Here is a 19,776-nt window from a genome sequence, read left to right on the forward strand (position 1 = left end):
TAATTTCTTATTTAAAGATGATCTTTAAAAACGTTAAGTTGCAACAAATCAATTACTTGGCTTAACCACTTTGTTAATTTTTTTTTAAAAAGGATACAAGATGACATGCCATACTCGGGTTATGCTGGCATCCAGGACAAAGAGACAAGCCAAAGCAATGATAAAATTGTGGAAAAGTAAGGTATCACCCACAGATATAGATAGCCACTAATTAAACACATGCAGTTAGAAAAATTATCTACTTGTTTTATAACTCTAGGTGGCAGCAGTGGAACAAAATAGAGAAAAATGTATGATTATGATTATACTTGCTCCCTGTTAATACAAAATCCATTAATTAAATACTGCTGATGCTATTGCATGACACAGTGTTACTTTTACACTCTAGATGGCAGCAGCATCACAAAATACAGAAAAATAAGATTAATTGTATTCATACTGTGTCTGAGAATGCAACCCCTTCAAGTTTTTGGAGGTTAAAGTTGGAGAGGTTGAAATGCAGATTTCCTGTAGGCATTTCCCACCACAAAAGAAGAAAAAAAGCCCTAACAGTGTTAAATATCATGTACAATTACAGTTATATCATGTAAATCCCTTCTGAAGCAATGCAAGGTTTTGCCATTCTGGGTTTTCCTAATGGAGAACAGATGTGCAGAAAGGATAAATACAGCACCTCTGCAGGTGTGTGTAGTACAGTGATCCTAAAAAATCCGTGCATGTGCATACCTGCCATGCTTTTGTGAGCTAGGGGAGTTCCAGCTTTTGCCAGAGAAGGCAGGGACAGCAGCCATAGCATGTATTCACTCTTTCAAGTGTAAGTTTTTGCACACATCAGTTGACAAGGACTTCATGTGCATAAGGCTGGGTCAAAAGACTTTGAGGTGAAAAGAAGGCATTTGCTTTAGAAGATGCAGAGTCTTGGTAAAACCCATTTTGAGTATTGTTTGACTAGAAAGCATCAGAGGTGCCAGCTCAGCAGAAGGCTGAGCTGGGGCCAGCAGCAGGAGGGCCTGGAGATGGAGCCACAGAACCTCACCTCTCCTGCTTTTCTCTCCTGATGGAGAGAAGGTCCCATCTGGATGAAAAGCTGCAGCAGTCCAGTAATACCTTCATATTCAAAGCATTGCCTGCCAGGGGAGGTTACACAGAATTCTACAGAGCATTATTTAAGTATCTGAGTCTGTTTTTCAGGTTGCTGTGGGTAGTTCCCCTAAGTCATTATGCTGAGCTATGGCCAAAAAAGCAGGTATCCAGCAGAGACTGTGACCAGCAAGGTAAGGCACCTCCAGGTCTAGACATGGGATGTTAAGGGAGATCCAGGGTATGAAGAGATTCTTTTGGGGAACTCACTTTGTCCAGCTGGCTGCTCTATTAGACTCAGAGGCCTCTGGAGGGTGGAGAAGGCGATCTCCTGGTCCAGTTGCCCAGGGCCATGGCAGGGTCACACCATGGGGGTGGTTCCTTTGCCATATTTGGGGAATGTGCCTTGTTCAAAGTATAAATCTCTGCTGAGCTGTCTCACTGGGATCTGTTAGTGTGATCCAAGAGTAGGACTATGAGAGAAACCCAAACACTAACTGGGGACCCACTGGGTTTTTCCTTTGTTTTTGATCACTTAACATTCACTCAATATGGAAAGGTTCTTGTTCTGTGATGCTTAATTTAAGAATGGATTTTTAATTAAATTATTATTTTGTGTTAAAAATTGTCTAGAAAAAAAAGTGGGAAATTAAAATTGGGCAGGTATCACCAATATTAAGATAGAGCAAAAGTTAAGGCAGTCCACTTACTGAGTGAATACAAACCTGAAGAATTTTTTAATCTAAATATATTGATAAGCTATTGGTAAATCAGGTCTGAATTAAGTTATCAGATCATCAGATCCAGAGACTGACTATAAACTTTAAATAATTTATTATGAACTCTTTGATTTTAAATCCTAAAGAATTTCATCCTGTGAATCTGTAACTCAGAAGTTACATTAATATTTTGATAGGGAAATGAAAAAAAAACCTTTAGTACCTGAACAAAAACTCTGAGAAAGAGATTGAGTTCTCTTTTCAGTTCCTCTGCAGTGGCTAACACCTTCCTTTTCTCAAAAGTAAGCCTGTCCAACTATTGTTTCAGGCTACTTAAGACTATTGCAAAGTTTTCTGGCACTTTTCCCAGCTGAACTCCAGTAGCTTTGAATAAACAGGCCTGACTGCATTTTCATATCCTAAAATTAAATTGAAAATATTTTGGATGTCTCTCACCAAAGAAAGCAAGGCTAAAAGCAAGTAGAGGAAAAATCAGATACTGAAGACTGCAAAAAATTTTCAACTCTATTCTCTGTTCCTGTAGTGTCTTGGAAGAAGTGAAGCAATCACAGAGCCAAGTGGTGGTGCTGGTGCTGTGCCCCTCACTCGAGGTTTCTCCACAGAAAGGAGCCCATCACTGGGGAGCTCAGGCTGCTCTGGGGCTCTGCCAGCAGATGTGCTGAGGTTTCTATTTTCTGGTGAATAGCAGGTGCCACCTGCACTGTGAGGCGTGTGACAAGCTCCCTGTCCTTGGCAGCCCTGCACAACTTCATGGTCACAAGCCAGTGATGTGTTGGAGATCTGAGTTTTCTGAGGATTGGCACAGTTTAGCCCCTGTCCTGTAGGGACAAGTGCCTGCTGGGAGGCTGCTCCAGGAGACAGTGATTCCAGGGAAATAGCAGGTTTTTCCTGTTAGAGTCCTGTTGAACTTAACCCTGTGGCATTAATTTGGCCAGATGTGTACTTGCACATCTGCTGTGGCCAGATTCCCAGACAAAGCTGTTCCAGAGTGGGATGAGAAGGCACAGTGAAAGAGAGGAGTGTATGTTTCACCTGGGCTAAAGCTCTCTGTTCCTTCTCTACTTTGAATAGATTCCTTCAAGGCTTGGACAACTCTTGACAGCAGAGATCCCATTAGATTAGCTGTGCCAGCTAATTTGTTGGTGGGATGAGGGTAAAGACAGCTGCTGCCTTCTCCTTAGCATTATGAATACATGCAGTAATAGTAGTAGTGTTATTTTCTGCCCACAGTTAATTTGTCAGGTGAATAGCAGCTACACACTGCAGGAGAACAATCTGCAGGGTTCATTGTTTTATTTCCTCATTATTGCAATGACTCTGAATATTTCTTTAGAAGGAAGTTCCTGTGCCTGAGGCCATAATGCACAAACCTGCTGTCTGACCCACTGTGCAGCTGTAGAGAAAGGACTGAAGACATTCTAGAAACAATACCTTGGAGTGGAGCAATGCAGGAGGAGGAATGACACAAGAAGGCTATAGAATGTGTGTTTTCTCTGGAGAGGAAAATGCATTAAGACACAAACATTTGCTGCATGTGCACGAGTGCCTGTCTCACTGACACAAAGCCACTTCACTGAAGTGCTCTCTCAGCCTGGGAGGCACCAGCCACAGACCTAAACTACTCCTTGCTTTGTGAGCTCCTGCAATGACCAGGCATGGAGGTGTCTTAATTTACTGAAATGAGACAATGGCTGAAGATGCTGGAAAGCATAGGCTGAGATTGTCACAGCACCCTTGCAGCAGAACTTGGTTTCTTTGAAATATTCTCCACCATTTAAATTATTTTTTCCTACTTTGTAGATAATTCCTGTGGTTTCTAGCACACAGTCCCTCCCCCACTGCATAGTCTTACACTGTAGGCTACACCATAAATCCTAAAGAAAGTGATTCACCAGCTCCTTGGACTGCCTCTGGCAGACTTCCTCTAAAATTAGTGCCTTGGAAATATCACTAAGAGCAGAGAAATTCTCCAGCTAATATTTGAATAAAAAAGAGATCTTTGCTTAATAGCATGTGAAGGTTATGTAGTGAGGAGCACTTTTCTGCAGGTAATATAAACTGATCCTTAGTATAAATGATAATGGCCAGATCATTCATTAGAAGTCCATAAAATAAAGATAACTCAGATAAAATTATATCCGAAAAATAAAGTCCCATTTGGGTGAAACCACTATGCTGAAACAAATAATCTGTCATATTGATCAGCATAATTAGGGAATACCTTATGGACTGATATCATAAGAGCTGTGTGCCAGGCTGCAATGGACTCAGTGTTTCACATATGGAAAATTAAGTTTGCCCTCTCCAGCTATAGGTCAGATGTAACCTGGCTGAGGTGATGATCTTCTTCAGCCCATGTAAACATTAAAATTTTCATGCTTTGAGCTGAAGAGCTCAAACCTAGGAGAAGAAAAAATCTCTCAGCATTTCATACTGAAATCAGCTGTTATCTCTGAAACATGAACAAGCTGCACCAATAACACTCTCACTGAACATGCAGATTCTTAGTTTGGTTTTGCTGATAACTAAAAATTAACAATTCAACTTAAATCTTAATACAGGCATGTGTCTGTCTGGCACGTGCAAGACTTTCCTCCAGTACTTTCTTGATGCTGCAAAAATCAGTAACACCAATGACTGATTCAGCAGCAAATACCTTGAACTTTGGAAGAGTGACTTGGCACCTGAGCCCAACAGAGCTTCAAAAGGACAGTACTCCCTTGGAGCTTACCAAGACTTCTCTCAAAGGTTACATGTCAAAATGTCACCAGAGGCTTCAGAAAATGGAGAGTACCAAAGTAGGATTAATTTTTTGGTTTAGGATATTTCTACTCTGATAAGGGGATAGGCACATATGTTTTTTTCATTAAAAAGTTAACCCTTTATGTTCAGTCTTATCTGCAGCCTTGAATTGTCTTTTACTTCAGCTAATTTTTCCAGACTCAAACAGGTGAGTGAGAGACCTTTTTCCCATTTTTTTTGTCAAAAGAATTATATACTACGTTTCTTGTATACATACACATATACAAATGTATTTAATGAAACTGAGTAGATGATACAAGCTGAAATTTGAAACAGAGAAGTCTTGACTATCTGGAAGTAAATGCATAAAATATGTATGCACATGATGGAACACTGGAAACACAAGTTCTAACTACAGTTTCAGCTCCAAGGTTATGGTGTCAGGTCTTGGGTTGCAGGTTTTCCAAGCCCAGTGGCACAAAAAATATGTCCTTTGCTTTTAAACAGATTGAATTTTGTCCAGAATCATTGACAGACAGCAGCAACGCATCTACTCTATGCAGAAGAATATATAGAAAATCAAGTATGAAGTGTAATCTCATTATCAAAGAGAAGACAAACTTTGATGTCAACAGGAGTCCTTCTGTAGACTTTGATATAGAATTAATTTCAGTAATCTTAATTATTTTGCCCCTGTCTTAATATCTTTATTGCACCATGAAATGGTGTTTTCCTAAGAGAGAGCAAACAGCTTGGGGATTTTCTTTTCTTTCTTATTCAATTTTGTTTTGGTTTCAGTGGGAGTATTTGGTGTTGGTTGAGTTGCTGACAAAGAAGTCCTGAGGGACAGGAGAGGATGTGTGTGTCTCGGAATGTAGATGTAGGTGGCATATTGGCCTTATGATGGATGCAGAGAATTGAGGAGTGACAATTCACCCAAAATCCCCACTTGTAGTATTTTGATGTATTATGACAATATAATCTTGTGTATTAATAACAGATTATAATATGTATATTTATGGAATAGTATTTAGCCAGATGAGGTTTGCTTATGTAAATTGTGCTACCTGTGTTTGAAACTGATAGTGGCAGTAACTTAATGGTGCTCCAAAAAGCACATTGTAGCTTCAGACTTAAGTGGGATTGTGTCTTTGGAGAAGTCTCTCAATGTTTATTTGTTTCCTCCCTATTCTCTTTTCAGGATTTTTAGAAAAACATATTTCCTCCAAGAACTCTAATCTTCTAATTCGGTGATATAAATTTCATTTAGTTGTGTTCCCCTTTATGCAGTCTTGATTTAATGTGTCATTTTCTTCTGCCTCACAGAACAGGGATGAGTGAGCAAGAACCAAAACCTTTCTGAAAACAGCAAGAAAGGCTTTATTATATAAAGGTTAGACAGAAAAGCAGGAGTGACAGGATTTCCATACAACTGAAAGATTATCTTCTTTAAATGTGTAACTCATATTTGCTCTTTATGGGCAAATTGTTAGACTATATGTTCAGCTCTCTCAAGAGGCACTTAGGACTTCAAATGCAATAGTAAATTAATTTGCAAGATAGAGACAATAATGAGAGATTTGATTTCAAACCAGAGACGTGAAATTTTTGTGGAATTCTCAAACATTAAAAAGCACAAATGACAGCTTTATTTACTTCTGTAAATGAGCCCACCAAGGAGGTAAACCACAAGATCGACAGCATTAGGAAGAGCAGCTTCTCTTTCCATCTCCAGAGAGATGTGAGTTACAGCAGTGTTACTGCCAGCTTTCCTCCACGTCACCTGCCTACCCCAGTCCCCTGAGAGGCCAAGGGTGACAAAGCCAGGGCAGATGAGAGCCCTGGTGTGTGCAGGCCTGGCTGCTCCTGAGATAACCCAGGTCACTCTGGCAACGAGGAGGTGGCAGCTGACACCCATCATCTCAGAAAGGAAACCATTCGTTTGCTCAGAGGCCAGCACAAAGCTACCAGATGGGAACAGTTTTCTGTCACTGTCTATCAAGGCTGGAGCACAGCTCTCCAGCCTTCTGTGACATCAATTTTATGCTGAGAGCACAGCAGTCTCAAAAAACACTGAAGAGCCATTTACTTGTGTTGTATAAGAAACATCTGTCAGGGGCTAAAAGTGTTAAAGAAATGCTTAACTGTACATTGAGTTGGCAGAATCTTAGGCTCAGACTAGAGGAAAAAACATTAGCAGTGAAAGTCCACAAGATTTATCCTAATTTATCAGATTACTTCCTCAGAAAGTCTCCTTTTGAACTGCTCTTCAACAGAAGAACAAATGTGTAGACTTCAATGCTTAATAAAGCTAAAAGCTTCTCCCTGGGGTAATTGAAATTTTTCTATCAAAGGGTAGATAGACCTGGTTGCAGCTGCAACAAAGAAGAAACATATAAAGCCAAGTGGAAAGCAGTTAGACAGCATTGGTGGTGTAGGACCATTGAACATGGTCTTGCTAATTGGAATCTATAGCACAGGACATTCAACTACATGCTGGGCAAATGACCCTGAAAGTTTCAAGTCTATCTAGTATAAAAAAAAAAAGTTCAGATGTAAAAATAATCATAGGAATGATGGATTCTGTATCCTTGAATGGGCATAACCAACCAGAGATCTGGGTAACTGGCAAATTTCTTTTTTAAATAAGGCCCTTTGAGTCCCATATATGCATCTACTTTCACAAGCATTTCAAAACCCATCTTCTGATAATTTCACACAGAGCTTTCAGAGCAGCAATGTTCAAAAGAATGAAAGTAATGAAACACAGCAAAGTTTTACATTTTTATTTCTGTACTTTGGGAAAATTCCTATTGAAGACAGAAGGCAGTTCAAATTGGAATTGCTTTACTGCCAACAAAAATGTGTGACTCTTGATCTAATGAAAAATTAGAGAGATTGAAAAGCAGAAGTAGACTTAGGAAAGATTTCAGTTACAGCAGGATGCAGCCCTTATTGCATTTGTAGTTCAAACTGTGATCTCTAAGGAGATCTAAATTGCTCTGGAGTGTGGAATTTAGGGTATTTGAGACTTTATTTCCTCAGAGGAACAAGTATGGGTAGCTAAGACATCAGGTTTTATTGTCACACATTTAGGAAACATATGTCACCTTAATTTAAAATAAAATGTCATTTAATGATGAAAATGTTAAATTCTGAGAACCCTTGTCATGTGAATTAAAGTTGCTCAAAATGGTTTTGAAAAGTGGAAATTGGTTTTGTTTTTTTTTTTTTTTTTTTGAAGCTTCCATTCCAGTAAACTGATTTGGATAAGCATGCTTTTATTTTATGCTGGAAGAAATGTTGTATTTGTGATTGTTGTTAGTATGTAACAACTTCTAAATAGTTGTCACATGCTCTGTACCTTTGTGAGCACTAATGTATTTTTGGGAAGTGAAACAGCTTCAACAGCAAAAGCTGGAATTACACTTCACACTAACACACCAGGATGTCACACACTGTGTCTGTGCTTCAGAGGTGAAAGACCCAACTGGGAGGTGGAGAATCTTCCCTTGGGTGCAACACCACATTACAGGGCTGTGCCTCTTCCCATGCAATTGCCACTTCATTCCAGCTTATTCCAGTGCCATGATGGGATGTGGCATTGACTGGGAGCTACAGACATGGGCACGCAGTTCAAAGAGTAAAAGAACTGCAGGCCAATTCCTGCCCCAGGGCAGCAAAAAGTGGATTTTAACTTGGATGTTCAAAACACTAGTTACCATTATGCTGGATATTAATTAATCTTATGGGTCTCTATTGTTGATGTTTGCAACCATCTCTTCTACCATTCATTTTTAGCACGAAAAAGCATGTGAATATCACAAGTGAACATTGTGTATTTTCATGTATTACCCAGAATTGTTCTTTCTCTCTTGGTTTCCCTCATCACTCATTTTATCTATCATTTTATTTTACCCTACTCCTACCTCCTCTTTTTAATTCATCAAACCCTTTTTCATTAAATCCTGAATTTGAAATTTTCCTTCCACTGTTGTTTGAACTTTTCTTTCTTCTGTTGTTCTTTCCCCTCTATTCTTGATTTTTCTATCATTTTTCTCCTTCTTGTTTCTTTTCATGCACACTTCATCCATTTGCACTAATCCTCCTCAGCCCCTCCATTTGGCAGATCTAATGTAGTTGCAATAAGCCACTTCTTTTCCACTCTCTAAAGCAACATTTTAAATGCTGAACAGAGGAATTCCCTTCCAAAATCCTGCAGGAAAAGTCCAGGGCTGGACAAATCACTCCACTGAGACAGAACAAAACAAGCAGGCACATACAGCTGTGGGAAGAGCAGGTCAAAGCAACCTCAGCTCTTCAGGCTCAGCTGATGAGCCTATGGCAACAAATCGCTGGTGAAATCACGTGCTGCAGTGTCTAACATGCCAGACAGCCAACAGCATTTGGCATCAGGGGATCAAACAACTGAAAAAAGGATGTGGAAGCATGCCAGAGGCATGATGTCCTGAGCACTCATGCAATAATTTTACTGATTAGATCAAAAGAATGGTCAGTTTTGCTGTATTTATCAGAACTGTCTATTTTATCACCAAAGAAGCTTAACGAGTTCCCTTTTTCATCTCAACAGACAGGCAGTCTGGGAAAACACTATGCTATTAATAGAATGGTATTTTTAGAAAGATGGAAAAAAGAAAAAGGCAAGAGTCCAGATTTTATCCCACCCTCTTCAATGGCATCTGTGATACAACTGCAACACACGTACCAGAGGAAGGTCACCTCAGTTGAAAGAGCATTTACAGAAGCCACAGGAAACATTTGAACTTCTTGATAACTCCCTTCACTGAGCTGCTCTCTGTTCCATACTGCCTCAGCCTATCTATCTACCAGCACAGATGGGTTTGAGGGAATGGGGATTTGTATGATACCAGTTACCAGCTACTTCTTGCCATCACCAAAATGTGCATGTTTGAGCCTTTACTCTGAGTATTAGTATATAATTTCTTAAATCAGTGCCTATGACTAACGTAATAAAAAAGGTTCCCCTGTTTTTTTGAGGGAGCTGAATAGAATCCATACTGGAGAACAACTGATGCTGAGATCCCAACACTGACATATCAACATTCTACTTTGTTCGTAAAATGCTTGTCTTTGCTCCTGGGAGACTCAGGCTCTGTATTTATCAACAGTGTCTTTACATATGCACATAATGACAAACACACAACAAATACATACATATGTAATTTATATGTACATGTATATGTATAATATATATCTGTTTTTCTACAGGTGGGATTTTCAGAGAAACCAGAAAACACATGTACGCAGAATGCTTCACATTATTGTTGTGCCAACAAATTTGAAGAAAACTTTCTTCTCAACTCCTTCCTTTCCAGAAGAGCACAGATTAAGCCAACTATTAAGTAATTCTTATATCCTTTCCATTTAGATGCTAAATAAAACACCTGTCTAACTACTTTGCTGTATCACAGCCTTCAAAAGGTAGAGTGTGTCAAGACAGAAACCTGCTTTCAGAGCTCTCAACAGCAGAGTGCCTTGAGCTGACAACTGATCTCCTTTTGAAATTAATTCTTTTGTGCTTTAGGTTATATCAGGTAATCCTCTAGGAAAATATATAAGTTTTTCAGTTTGTTTGCTGAGTTTCACACAGATGCATTGCTAACTTCTTCCTACCTCTAAGTTCTCTCATCTCTCTTCCAAACTGCATTTCTTCATTGGGATGGATGTGCATGCCTTTTCTGCTTCAGGTACACCTTTGTTTAAGTGCCAATGTTTCGTGTTCTCATGTCCTATGGCACAGAATTTCTGTACCTCATGTATTTATAGTAGCAACATGCCCACTGTCCACCCTCTCTCACAAATTTTGCTCTGGGCTTCATTGTCTCTTCTTTAGACAGGCCCTGAATTTAAGAAATTAAATAGAAATACTGAGAACCAGGGATTAAACATGCACATTTTGGTGACTGCAACTCATATCACATAAACCTACATTACCTGAAACCCCGCTCTGGGTCCAGTCCCACACTAGAAATGCAAATATCTCTTTACATGACACTGAGGTATCAAGTCAAAACAAAGGTAATCGGGACTTGCCTGAGAACCAAACAATGACCAAAAGTGGATCAGTTATAAAGAAAAACATTATTCCTTTCCTGGTTTCCACTGAAAGTCTTCAGAAGACAGAAATTATTTGGGTTTTTCTGGGTGTCAAGAGTGATAGGGAGGATATAACTCCTAACACTTGTAGACAAGAACTTCTGTGCTTGGAAACCCAAAGTTAATTCTGTGTCAGGTTTTCCCACACCATTCCATCCCCCCAACTGCAGAGGAGCACCAAGGTCCCCCTGGAGCTCACTGCATTTACTTCCTGGCTTGGAACAAAATCAGGCACAAGGTTGGTTTGGACCAGCTGCATCCACACCAGCATTCAGAAGATGAAGATGCAAAGTGATAATGAAAATTAGCAAACCAAGCCAACCCCATGAAAAGTTGGACTGTGAGTGGATGAGCTGCCACTCATTGCACAAAGTCCATTAAAGAGCAGTGTTCTCATTGGAGTTCATTAAAATTTCAGTGAAATGATTCTGCAGTTTCTTTGCACGGAGCCAGGATGAATATTGAGTTTACAGCAAACATTGTCTAGTGCTTCTCATTGCTTTTAGAATGACATCAAACTTTTCATTTTATTTTCCTTACTTTCCTGTGCTGCTCCTGACAAAAATGGGAAGACCAGTAAAGCAATGGTAAGGCAGATGTTCACAGTGTGAAAAAACAAGGTTCATATGTTGTCATTCAGAGTGAAATTACTTTCACATAGTAGTCTGTTGCCTGGATGTAGATATTTTTCTCTTTCTGAAAATGCACATTATCTTATGGACTTTGAACAAATGAAATCTCAATGATATTGCTCATCATTACTTCAGCATAAAAACAGACTGTAATCAAAACCATTTTTAATATTGGTTCCTGATCCCTTCTTTATATAATTTAATTAGCTCAGTGACTTTTTCTTTTTTAGACTGCAGTAACAGGAAGTAGAATACAATAGCAAATACCTACTGCATTCTGTGAATTCTTAACACCTTTTATCCTTCTAAACACAGGTTTTTAACCCTATACCTGCAAATCATTTTAATTTCATTTTGTCTAGCCAGATAAATGTGAGCGCTATCAGCAATAATAGATATATGATAGATGTATAATAGATAATATAATACAAAAATAAATTGGCTTCAGAGGATTTTTCCTTTTAAAGGTAGGTGTAAATGACTGCAAAAGTTCATTTACAATAATAGAAACACCTATGATTTATTCTTTCTCTGATTTCCATGCCAGTCAGAGGGCTTAAAACTGAACTGCACAAAAATGTTTTTACATACACTCACTTAGCAACACCTTTTGTGGGTCCTATTTTCAGAAGTGGTGTCTGCTTACGGCACTTGCAGATGTGGCTGGACACGGATGGGGGATTCAGCAAACCTCCAGACAAAAATTCATTCACTGGAAAAGGTCAGGAATGCAGTTGTGAAAAGCTGATGAAAAATGGTAGAGACTCTTTTTCAGCTCAATATTCAAACAGGGCAAAAATCACAGTGAAGTATAAAACAAAACAAAATCAAATCAAACCACAAGCTTTTCTAAAGGAGTTTTCTACAACTACAGGCCCTTTATTGAGCCCTACAGAATGATCTGTATTGAGGCCATACGTCTTTATACCACTGTCCTACCACAAGATATCAGATCCTCTGTTCTCCTTGCACAGCTTTACTGGAAGCAATTTTACAAGTTTCACAGACTTCTTTCTGCCACCCAAGTACAATTTGTAGAACAAAGAAACGATAAATATAAATGAGCAAACTTGGAAGCAGGTAATTTTTCAGAACTCCTCCAAGACTTTTGCTGAGTTGGAATGTGATTTTGTCACTTGGTAAGACATGAGGCCAATATGATCTTATGTCTTTCAAATAAGTACCTGTGTTTTTGTCACCACTAAGAATTAATGATGCATAATAATTTACAGAGCATGCTCCGTTTCCTAAGCTTCTGCTAAGGTTGGAAGTCTGTGAATAGATACCTCTCATAGTCATCAGCCTTCTGCCAAAATTTCAGAATGAGCAATGGAACCAAAAAGGTTTTTAGCCACTAAAAGGCAAAGCTAAATTAATTTTTTATCATTATTTTGATTTTTATGGCATGAGTTGCTAAGTGTCAGCACTTCCCTTCACTGAATGGAAGACCCAGGTTGTTACCTCTTAAGAGCATAAGTGTGAATTTAGTTGAGCTTGAGTTTTGCATATTTTTTTAAACAAAATATGCTAAGAAAGGATGGTTCTGGGTTTTTATTTTACTGAAATGTAGGAAATGTGCTCAGAAAAACAGAGAAACAACCCTTGTTCTGTATCAGAAAAGGCATTCAAGTTATTTAGCGGCAAAATAACTGATAGTTTAAAATTACATTTTTTTTCCAAACAAATTTTCAGCCAACTAGTAGCATAAGAGGAATATCAATGTGTGCATTTTTTCACAACTAATCTTACTTTAAGGAATTACTATTCTAAATAGTTATGTTGTTGATTTCAGTGTGGATTTCACTCTTGCCCAAGTATTTGAAAATAGCTAAAATTTTTTCTGCTTTTGGCTGAGATAAACATTAACAGAGTCTTGTGTCAGAAGGTCCCTGAATGACAATTCCATTGTGACCTTCAGTTACACAGATGATTCCATTAATTCATGTATGAACTAGAGCATACTCAATATTGATTTAAAAATTGATAGTGATAGAATATAAAAAGGCCTGTATATTTTTCCTATCTGGATAATAGCAAATTTTGGACAAAAAGTCACTACTTCAAAATATAAATATAAATATATACATATTATATATAAAAATATAAAAAATCTGCTATGATAGTGTTTCAAAGTGAGTTACAATTTCAGTGGTTTTATGGCTTTTTCCTGGACTCTCTCTAATATGTCCACATACTTCCTGAATTTTAGAAAATGGCATTTGGAAGGATAGGAGTGTGGGTTGGTTGTTTGTTTGTTGAAATCAATGCTTGCAAAGTTTTCTCTCTTGAAAATTTGGTTTACATTGCTCATACTATAGCACCATCACAACTGCTTTTTCCATCCTAAATAAACTAGGCAGGAGTCACTAACTTTCATTAACTCATTCTGAAAGGCTGTTCCTGAAATTTCTTCCACCTCCCACTGTAAATTTCTTTGCAGAGTAAGTGGATTCATGGTCAGTCTATACCTTTTGGGGAGTCCTTTTGCTGGTAATGTTTCTGTCTCTTACAGCCTCAGTCTCTCAAGGATCATGATCCCCTCTGTGTGCCTTGATGTATTTGAAGACAACATCCTAATCCTTTGGTGTTTAATCTTCACCCTTCATTTTGCTCACTCAAATACGGCAACCCTTTTTCTGCTTTTTCCAGCCAAGGTCCCCAGGATACAGAATCCTGCAATTTGTGACTTTATGTCCTTCTGGCATGATGCAGCTTGCTCTGCCTCCTGAGCTGTGGAGTTTTCAGAGAGGACAGAGAATGGCTCAACCACATTTACCCAAAGTATCTCCTGGACCACAGCAGCTCTAGGAAATGAAACTGGCTGCTTCACTGTAGGTATTGCAAAATGAAACCAAAAAATGAAACGAAAATGAAACCTTACAAAGTCTCATGAAAAAATTTTTAAGTAGCTATTATCGGAGGAATTCTTCAGTTCTTGAATCTGGATCCAACCTTTTCTTGTTTCAGTAAATGTTTAAAGCAATTTAATTTAGTAACTACTCATAATTTACATTCAGTGAAAACTAAACTTAGAACAGATTCATCTTTTGGCTGATGTGCTGCAAATTATTCTGGGCCACAACCTGCTAAAGCCCTTTTCTACAGCCATTTAACCCAGGCACAGCAGTCTGCCTCAAAATTAATATGTAAACAACCCTGTCCCTTTAACCACTATCATCCTCACACTTCCAGAAAAACAAACTTTATCAGGCAAATTCAGATGCAGATGGCATTTGCTCAAGCCAGTCCTCATTATCACTAAAGCCCAGAACTGTCCCCCAGTTCTGCAAATGTGGACACCCAGGCACTTCACACAATTCTGGAGTAATTTTTTTTTATCCACATCCTGGTTTTATTCCTAAGGACAGCAGCTCATGCATAGTTTATTTCTGGTTTGTTTTTTTTTAACCTCAGGCACCATTTTTTACCATTTTCTTAGTTGACATTGAAACTCTATGTCTTGGAAGCTGAATAAATGAACCTTAGTCTATTCAATCTTGGGACTATGAAAACTTCAGGCATAGAATTTTTGTAGCACAACTGTTTGCTTCATATTATCAGTTCCCTTTATCCTGGAAAATCCTGAGTGGACTCTGCCAACAGTAAAGGAGGCACCTTTCTTCAAGAAGGGCTCCCTTGCCCATGCATGGCCTTGGCATGATGAACAGAATAAATTGTGGGTAATTTATAAAGATTAAAACAAAATTTAGAATAAAAGGTATCCTCCAAAATGTATGTGGAATATTATTCAAGATTAGGAATATTCATGCACACAGCATGGGGAAAAAACATTCATGCCGTTGAACCCATATCTTTCCTTCAGTAATGGCACATCAGGATCACAGAACCATAGAAACACTGAGGTTGAAAAAGACCTCCAAGATCATCAGGTCCAGCCATCAACCCAGCACCGCCTTGTTCAGCCCCACACCATGTCCCCAGGTGCCACCGCTGCACATTCTTTGACCATTTTGAGCATTTGCACCTCCTTACCCAGTAGCCACATTTCTCAACACTTTTTGGCCTTTATTGTCCAAAATCCTCACCCACCTGACAGACATGGTTACAAGTGGCACAAAAGCTAGATTAACATGAAGAAACTAAAAATGAAAACATCTGATGGGTAAAATATCATCATGGACTCTTGTCTGATGCCCAATGGGAAAGATCAGCAGAAAGAGCAACTGCAAGCATTGCTATTGAAATGGTCTTAGGCTGAGACAGAAGATTAGACTAGATATCAGGAAAAAATGTCAGGGTTAGGATAGCCAGGCATTGGAATAGCAGTGCAAGGAGGTGGTGTCACCATCCCTGCAGGTGTTTAAAGGTACTTGGATCTGGGTGATGTGGTTTAGGGGTTACAGTGCTAGCCCTGGGTTCATGGTTGAATTTCATTACCTTAAAGGCCTCTTCCCACCCAAATGATTCTATGGTTCTATATTTAAAGCCATTGCAAAAACACACGCATTTGGCACAGGCACAGGGCATTCATCAGGCTCTGCGTGACTAAGCTTATGTGAGCATCCAGCTCACAGCACAATTCTCTCCCCAGCGTGTTGTGAGAGCCAGCACATCACAGGCAGTTTTTATTTTTTATTGTTTCTGTCGGCAGCAGCACACGGGCGCGGCAGGCAGGGCAGTCCCGGCGGGGTGTGGGCAGGGCGGGGCAGGGCAGGGCGGCCGCCCCGGGGCCGGCGCTCCGTGAGGGACAAAGCCGAGCCGGGCGCTGGATGCCGGGCACCATCTTAACCGCCCGGGGCGGCGGCTCGGGGGCCGAAGGTGCCCCCTCGGGCGCGGCCTTTTGAGCGGCGCTCACCGCAAAGCGCGGCCCGCCCGCACCGCATTGTCTCCGCACGCAGCGCCCGCCGCCGCCGCCCCCCTCACGCGGCCGCGCCCGCGCCCCGCGCTCCCCCCTCAGCCCCGCGCCGGCGGGCGGGGAGATAACGGCGGGGAGTCCTTCCCGGGAGCCCTTCCCGCAAGGACCGCCCCACTCCGCCGGCGGCGGGCAGCCCTCCCCGCAGCGCCCGCCCCGCTCCGCTCAGCTCCGCTCCGGCGGTGCGGGCCCGCCCGGAGCAGCAGGAGGGGCCGGAGGCGCGGCCCGGCGGGCGGGGGGCGGAGGGGGCGGGCGCCGGGCGCTCCCCCCGCGGTGACAGTTTCTAGAAGCTCGTCCCGGCGTCCTTTGCGGCCCCAACATGGAGGAGCTGACGGTGGAAGTGCGCGGCTCCAACGGGGCCTTCTACAAGGTACCGGCGGCGGGGGCGGCTCCGCGCCCGGCGGGGCCGGGGCCGAAGGGCGGCGGGGGAGGGGACGGTGAGCGGGGAAGGAGCGGGGGGCGCGGGGCCGGGGGCGCGGGGATGGAGCGGGGCGGCGGCGGGGGGGCGGCGGTGACGAGGCTGGTGAGGGCTGCGCGCAGGGAGGTTCGTGTGGGGGGAAGGCAGAGCGCTGGCGGGGCCGGGGGCAGCAGATGCGCGGCGCGGGGATTCCCTGAGCCTTCGCTTCGGGAAGGGTGGGTGGGCGTGTGGGGGGATTGGTGTTGGAAGAGGCAGGGGCTTTTGGGTGGGATGGGGTGAAGCGGGGCGATAATACCGGTTTTCAAAGATTTTAAATAATTTTGTTAAGATTTTGAGTTTATTTATGCCTTCAGAAATCTTCCTTCACCATCACCCTCCCTGGAATGTCAGGATGGTACAGGATCAATGCAGAATGCTCTCAGCTGTTGCCTGTCAGTCATTTTCCCCTAAGCCTGGCTTCAGATGTTTAAGAATCCCAGCTCTTTTTATGGCAGTAGGCTCCTGTCTTCCTCTCCAGAAGGGCTGAACCCAGCCAGTATTGTGAGCATGCAGCGTGGCTGTGTTCTGGGAGGATTTAATCTCGGGACTCTCTTTAGCTATTGTGCCTAACCACATGCACGGTGTGGCATTGCACGGGCAACGCTGCACTTGGTGTGGGGCTGGCCCTTTCGATTCTCCCTCCCTCCTTCAGAATGTCCTGAGTGCAGCTGTGGATTTGGCTTGGGAATCATGTGGTGACCGTACAGTATGTGGAGGCAGTTGGGTGTAAGGGATTGTAACCAGCTGACTTCAGGAGTTAGTTCTTTCAGCTGGCCAAGACAAATGGGAGATACCCTTATGAGGAAAGAATGCTGTGGGATAAACTGCACCCCTAGTAGGGAACCCTCTGAAATTGTTACCAAAAGGAGTAGTTAATAAATTTGATGCCGTGGGTAATTTTTTTGTTGAACCTGAAGCATCACACAGGAACCCACATCAGAATCATTTGCGTCTAGAACAGGATGCTCCTAAATAGAATTGATTTTTTTTCCCCCCTGAGCATTAAGAAGCCCAGAATTTGGACACACTTTTCTTAGCTTTCCATTTTATACCTTGTGATCTTGGACAACTTTCCAAATGATGAATCAGTTGCTCTTCTGCTTAAGGGGAATGTCAGACACATGGGAGTGTGAGGTGTGCTGAATTTTTGGACTGAAGGGATCTGTTTGCACAGAATTTGCTACAATAAACCTGATTTAAAAGGATGACATCTCCTCCTAAATCAGTGAGAATTGCCACCCTTGGATTAGCACCATCATGTGTTTTAGCCCTGTGAACAGTGACTTAAAAAAGCAGAAGTTTTAATTAAAAATGGCATAATGGCTTTGAGATGAGTGAAGTGGGGATTATGTCCAGTGATGAAGATGGTGAATAAAGGCAGGTTAGAATGACTGGATGCACAATGATCAAAGCCCCAACTCAATGTAATCCTCTGTTAATGTGGAGGGGGGAAAAAACCACAGAACCCCCATTAAAAAAAAGACCCAAATCAAATCATTCAAACAAACACAACTTCAAAGATTATTCTTGTGAGTAAATGCAGTGAAGTGTGTGTGTCAGTGACTCCATTTTGTGAGTCTTACTCTTGAGGAAGGCAGAGGTTTTGCATTTATTTTGGAACTAAGTAACACTCCTAGGTCACTTGCTGTTTAAAGTGACCTAAAGCAAAGAGGTGTGTCAGTCTCTTTTTAGGAAGTGTCCTATTTTGGGCACCAGTAGCATTGATCATTGCAAGATAATGACAAGAGGCTCATTTTTTCTAAGCTGTGTGACACTCCATGGAAGGTGGCAAAAGCTTCCAGAAAAGAAAAAGCAGAATTTGTAAGGTGGAATAAGATTTGAGGTTTGCCTGTAGAGCAGTTTGAATTTGGATTAATTAGCATAGCATAACCCCAGGTGAATGAAATCAGAAAGATCCTGCTATGTCAACAGAAGGAAAAACCAAAATAATTATGTAAATAATAACATGAGAGATTTTCTTTAAGGAGTTGCTATTATGATCTGCAACTTAGCTGCAGTAGAACAAATGTAGTGGTTAAATCTCTTGGAGCATTCTAGTGGGTTTTACTAGAGGTATGACCATGCTAAATGATACTCTGTATTACAAAGTTTCTTTAGTTCCTCTAGTAATTGCTCTTAAGTTTTAACAGGGGATTCTTCCTAGGTGCAGGAAGACTATACATGATATATATACACTGTGGTTGCAATAAATTAGTATGGAAAATGTATATTATCTATTAAAATTCATGGATCATGAAAAGCATTTTGAGTTTTCATGCAGCAGTGAGCAGTTATGGTAAATCCCAAGGAAATTTAAAAAAAAAATAAGAGCATATTATGATCTAATTTTAAACTTGTGTATCTAAGTCACCAAACTAATTTGTGGTTTCTTTTTTTCCCATTTGCTTTAAAGAAGTAATATAATCTGGAGAACAGGACAGCATTTACTGTATATTTTATTCCAGGTCCTCAACCATTACACAGCAGAGCCAGTGTTTAGTCACTTCCTGCAGCTTAGAAGACTTTTCATATATCATAATTTTGAGCACCCATTGTCTTTGGAGAACAGATGGCACTGATGGGACTTGAAATGGTCATGGGCTTCTGAAAAATGGGGGGATTTGTGCTGTAGAACAGGGGAGAACAGACAGGCTTGCTGAAGTCTGCTGGTTATGGGTTTGCATATGTTAAATGTGCTTGCTGAGAGTATTAAAGTTAATGCTTTCTAGGTGAGGACTGGATGGCAGGAAAATCTTTGTCTTTGGGACATTAGAATAGATTTTTGAGATGTATGGAATGGTGAAAAATACCTGGATTTCCTTGGTTTCTGAAAGTGTTGAAGAGAGTGAGAGCTGTGTGCTCCCAGCCGTGTCTCGGCCTGCCTGCAGTGTTCTCAGGATGATGGTTCACTGTCACTAAGATGATGAAGTCCCTGACAGAATCACAAGTGGCTGAGGCTGGCAGAGACTGTGCCAGTTCACCTGGTCCACACCTCTGCTCAGGTGGGGCCACCTAGAGCCAGTTGCCCATGTCCAGATGGCTTTTGAGTATCTCTGAGGATGGAAACTCTACAGCTCCCAACCAACCTGTGCTTCTGCTTAGTCACTCTTACAG

General features: G+C 41.2%; 1 protein-coding gene across 2 annotated transcripts in view; it reads left to right on the forward strand.

Annotated features, from left to right (window-relative positions):
• Window positions 1–16,417: 16,417 nt before the first annotated feature.
• Window positions 16,418–19,776, forward strand: part of FXR1 (FMR1 autosomal homolog 1) — a 31,940-nt gene continuing 28,581 nt past the window's right edge. For both annotated transcript variants that reach the window (XM_064385359.1, XM_064385360.1), the window contains exon 1: window positions 16,418–16,575. In XM_064385359.1, the coding sequence (XP_064241429.1) occupies window positions 16,525–16,575 (51 nt within the window). In that variant the 5' untranslated portion in view covers window positions 16,418–16,524. The remainder of the gene's footprint in view (window positions 16,576–19,776) is intronic.

Source organism: Passer domesticus, chromosome 11 (genome assembly GCF_036417665.1).
Source record: "Passer domesticus isolate bPasDom1 chromosome 11, bPasDom1.hap1, whole genome shotgun sequence".
Taxonomy (NCBI): Eukaryota; Metazoa; Chordata; class Aves; order Passeriformes; family Passeridae; genus Passer; species Passer domesticus.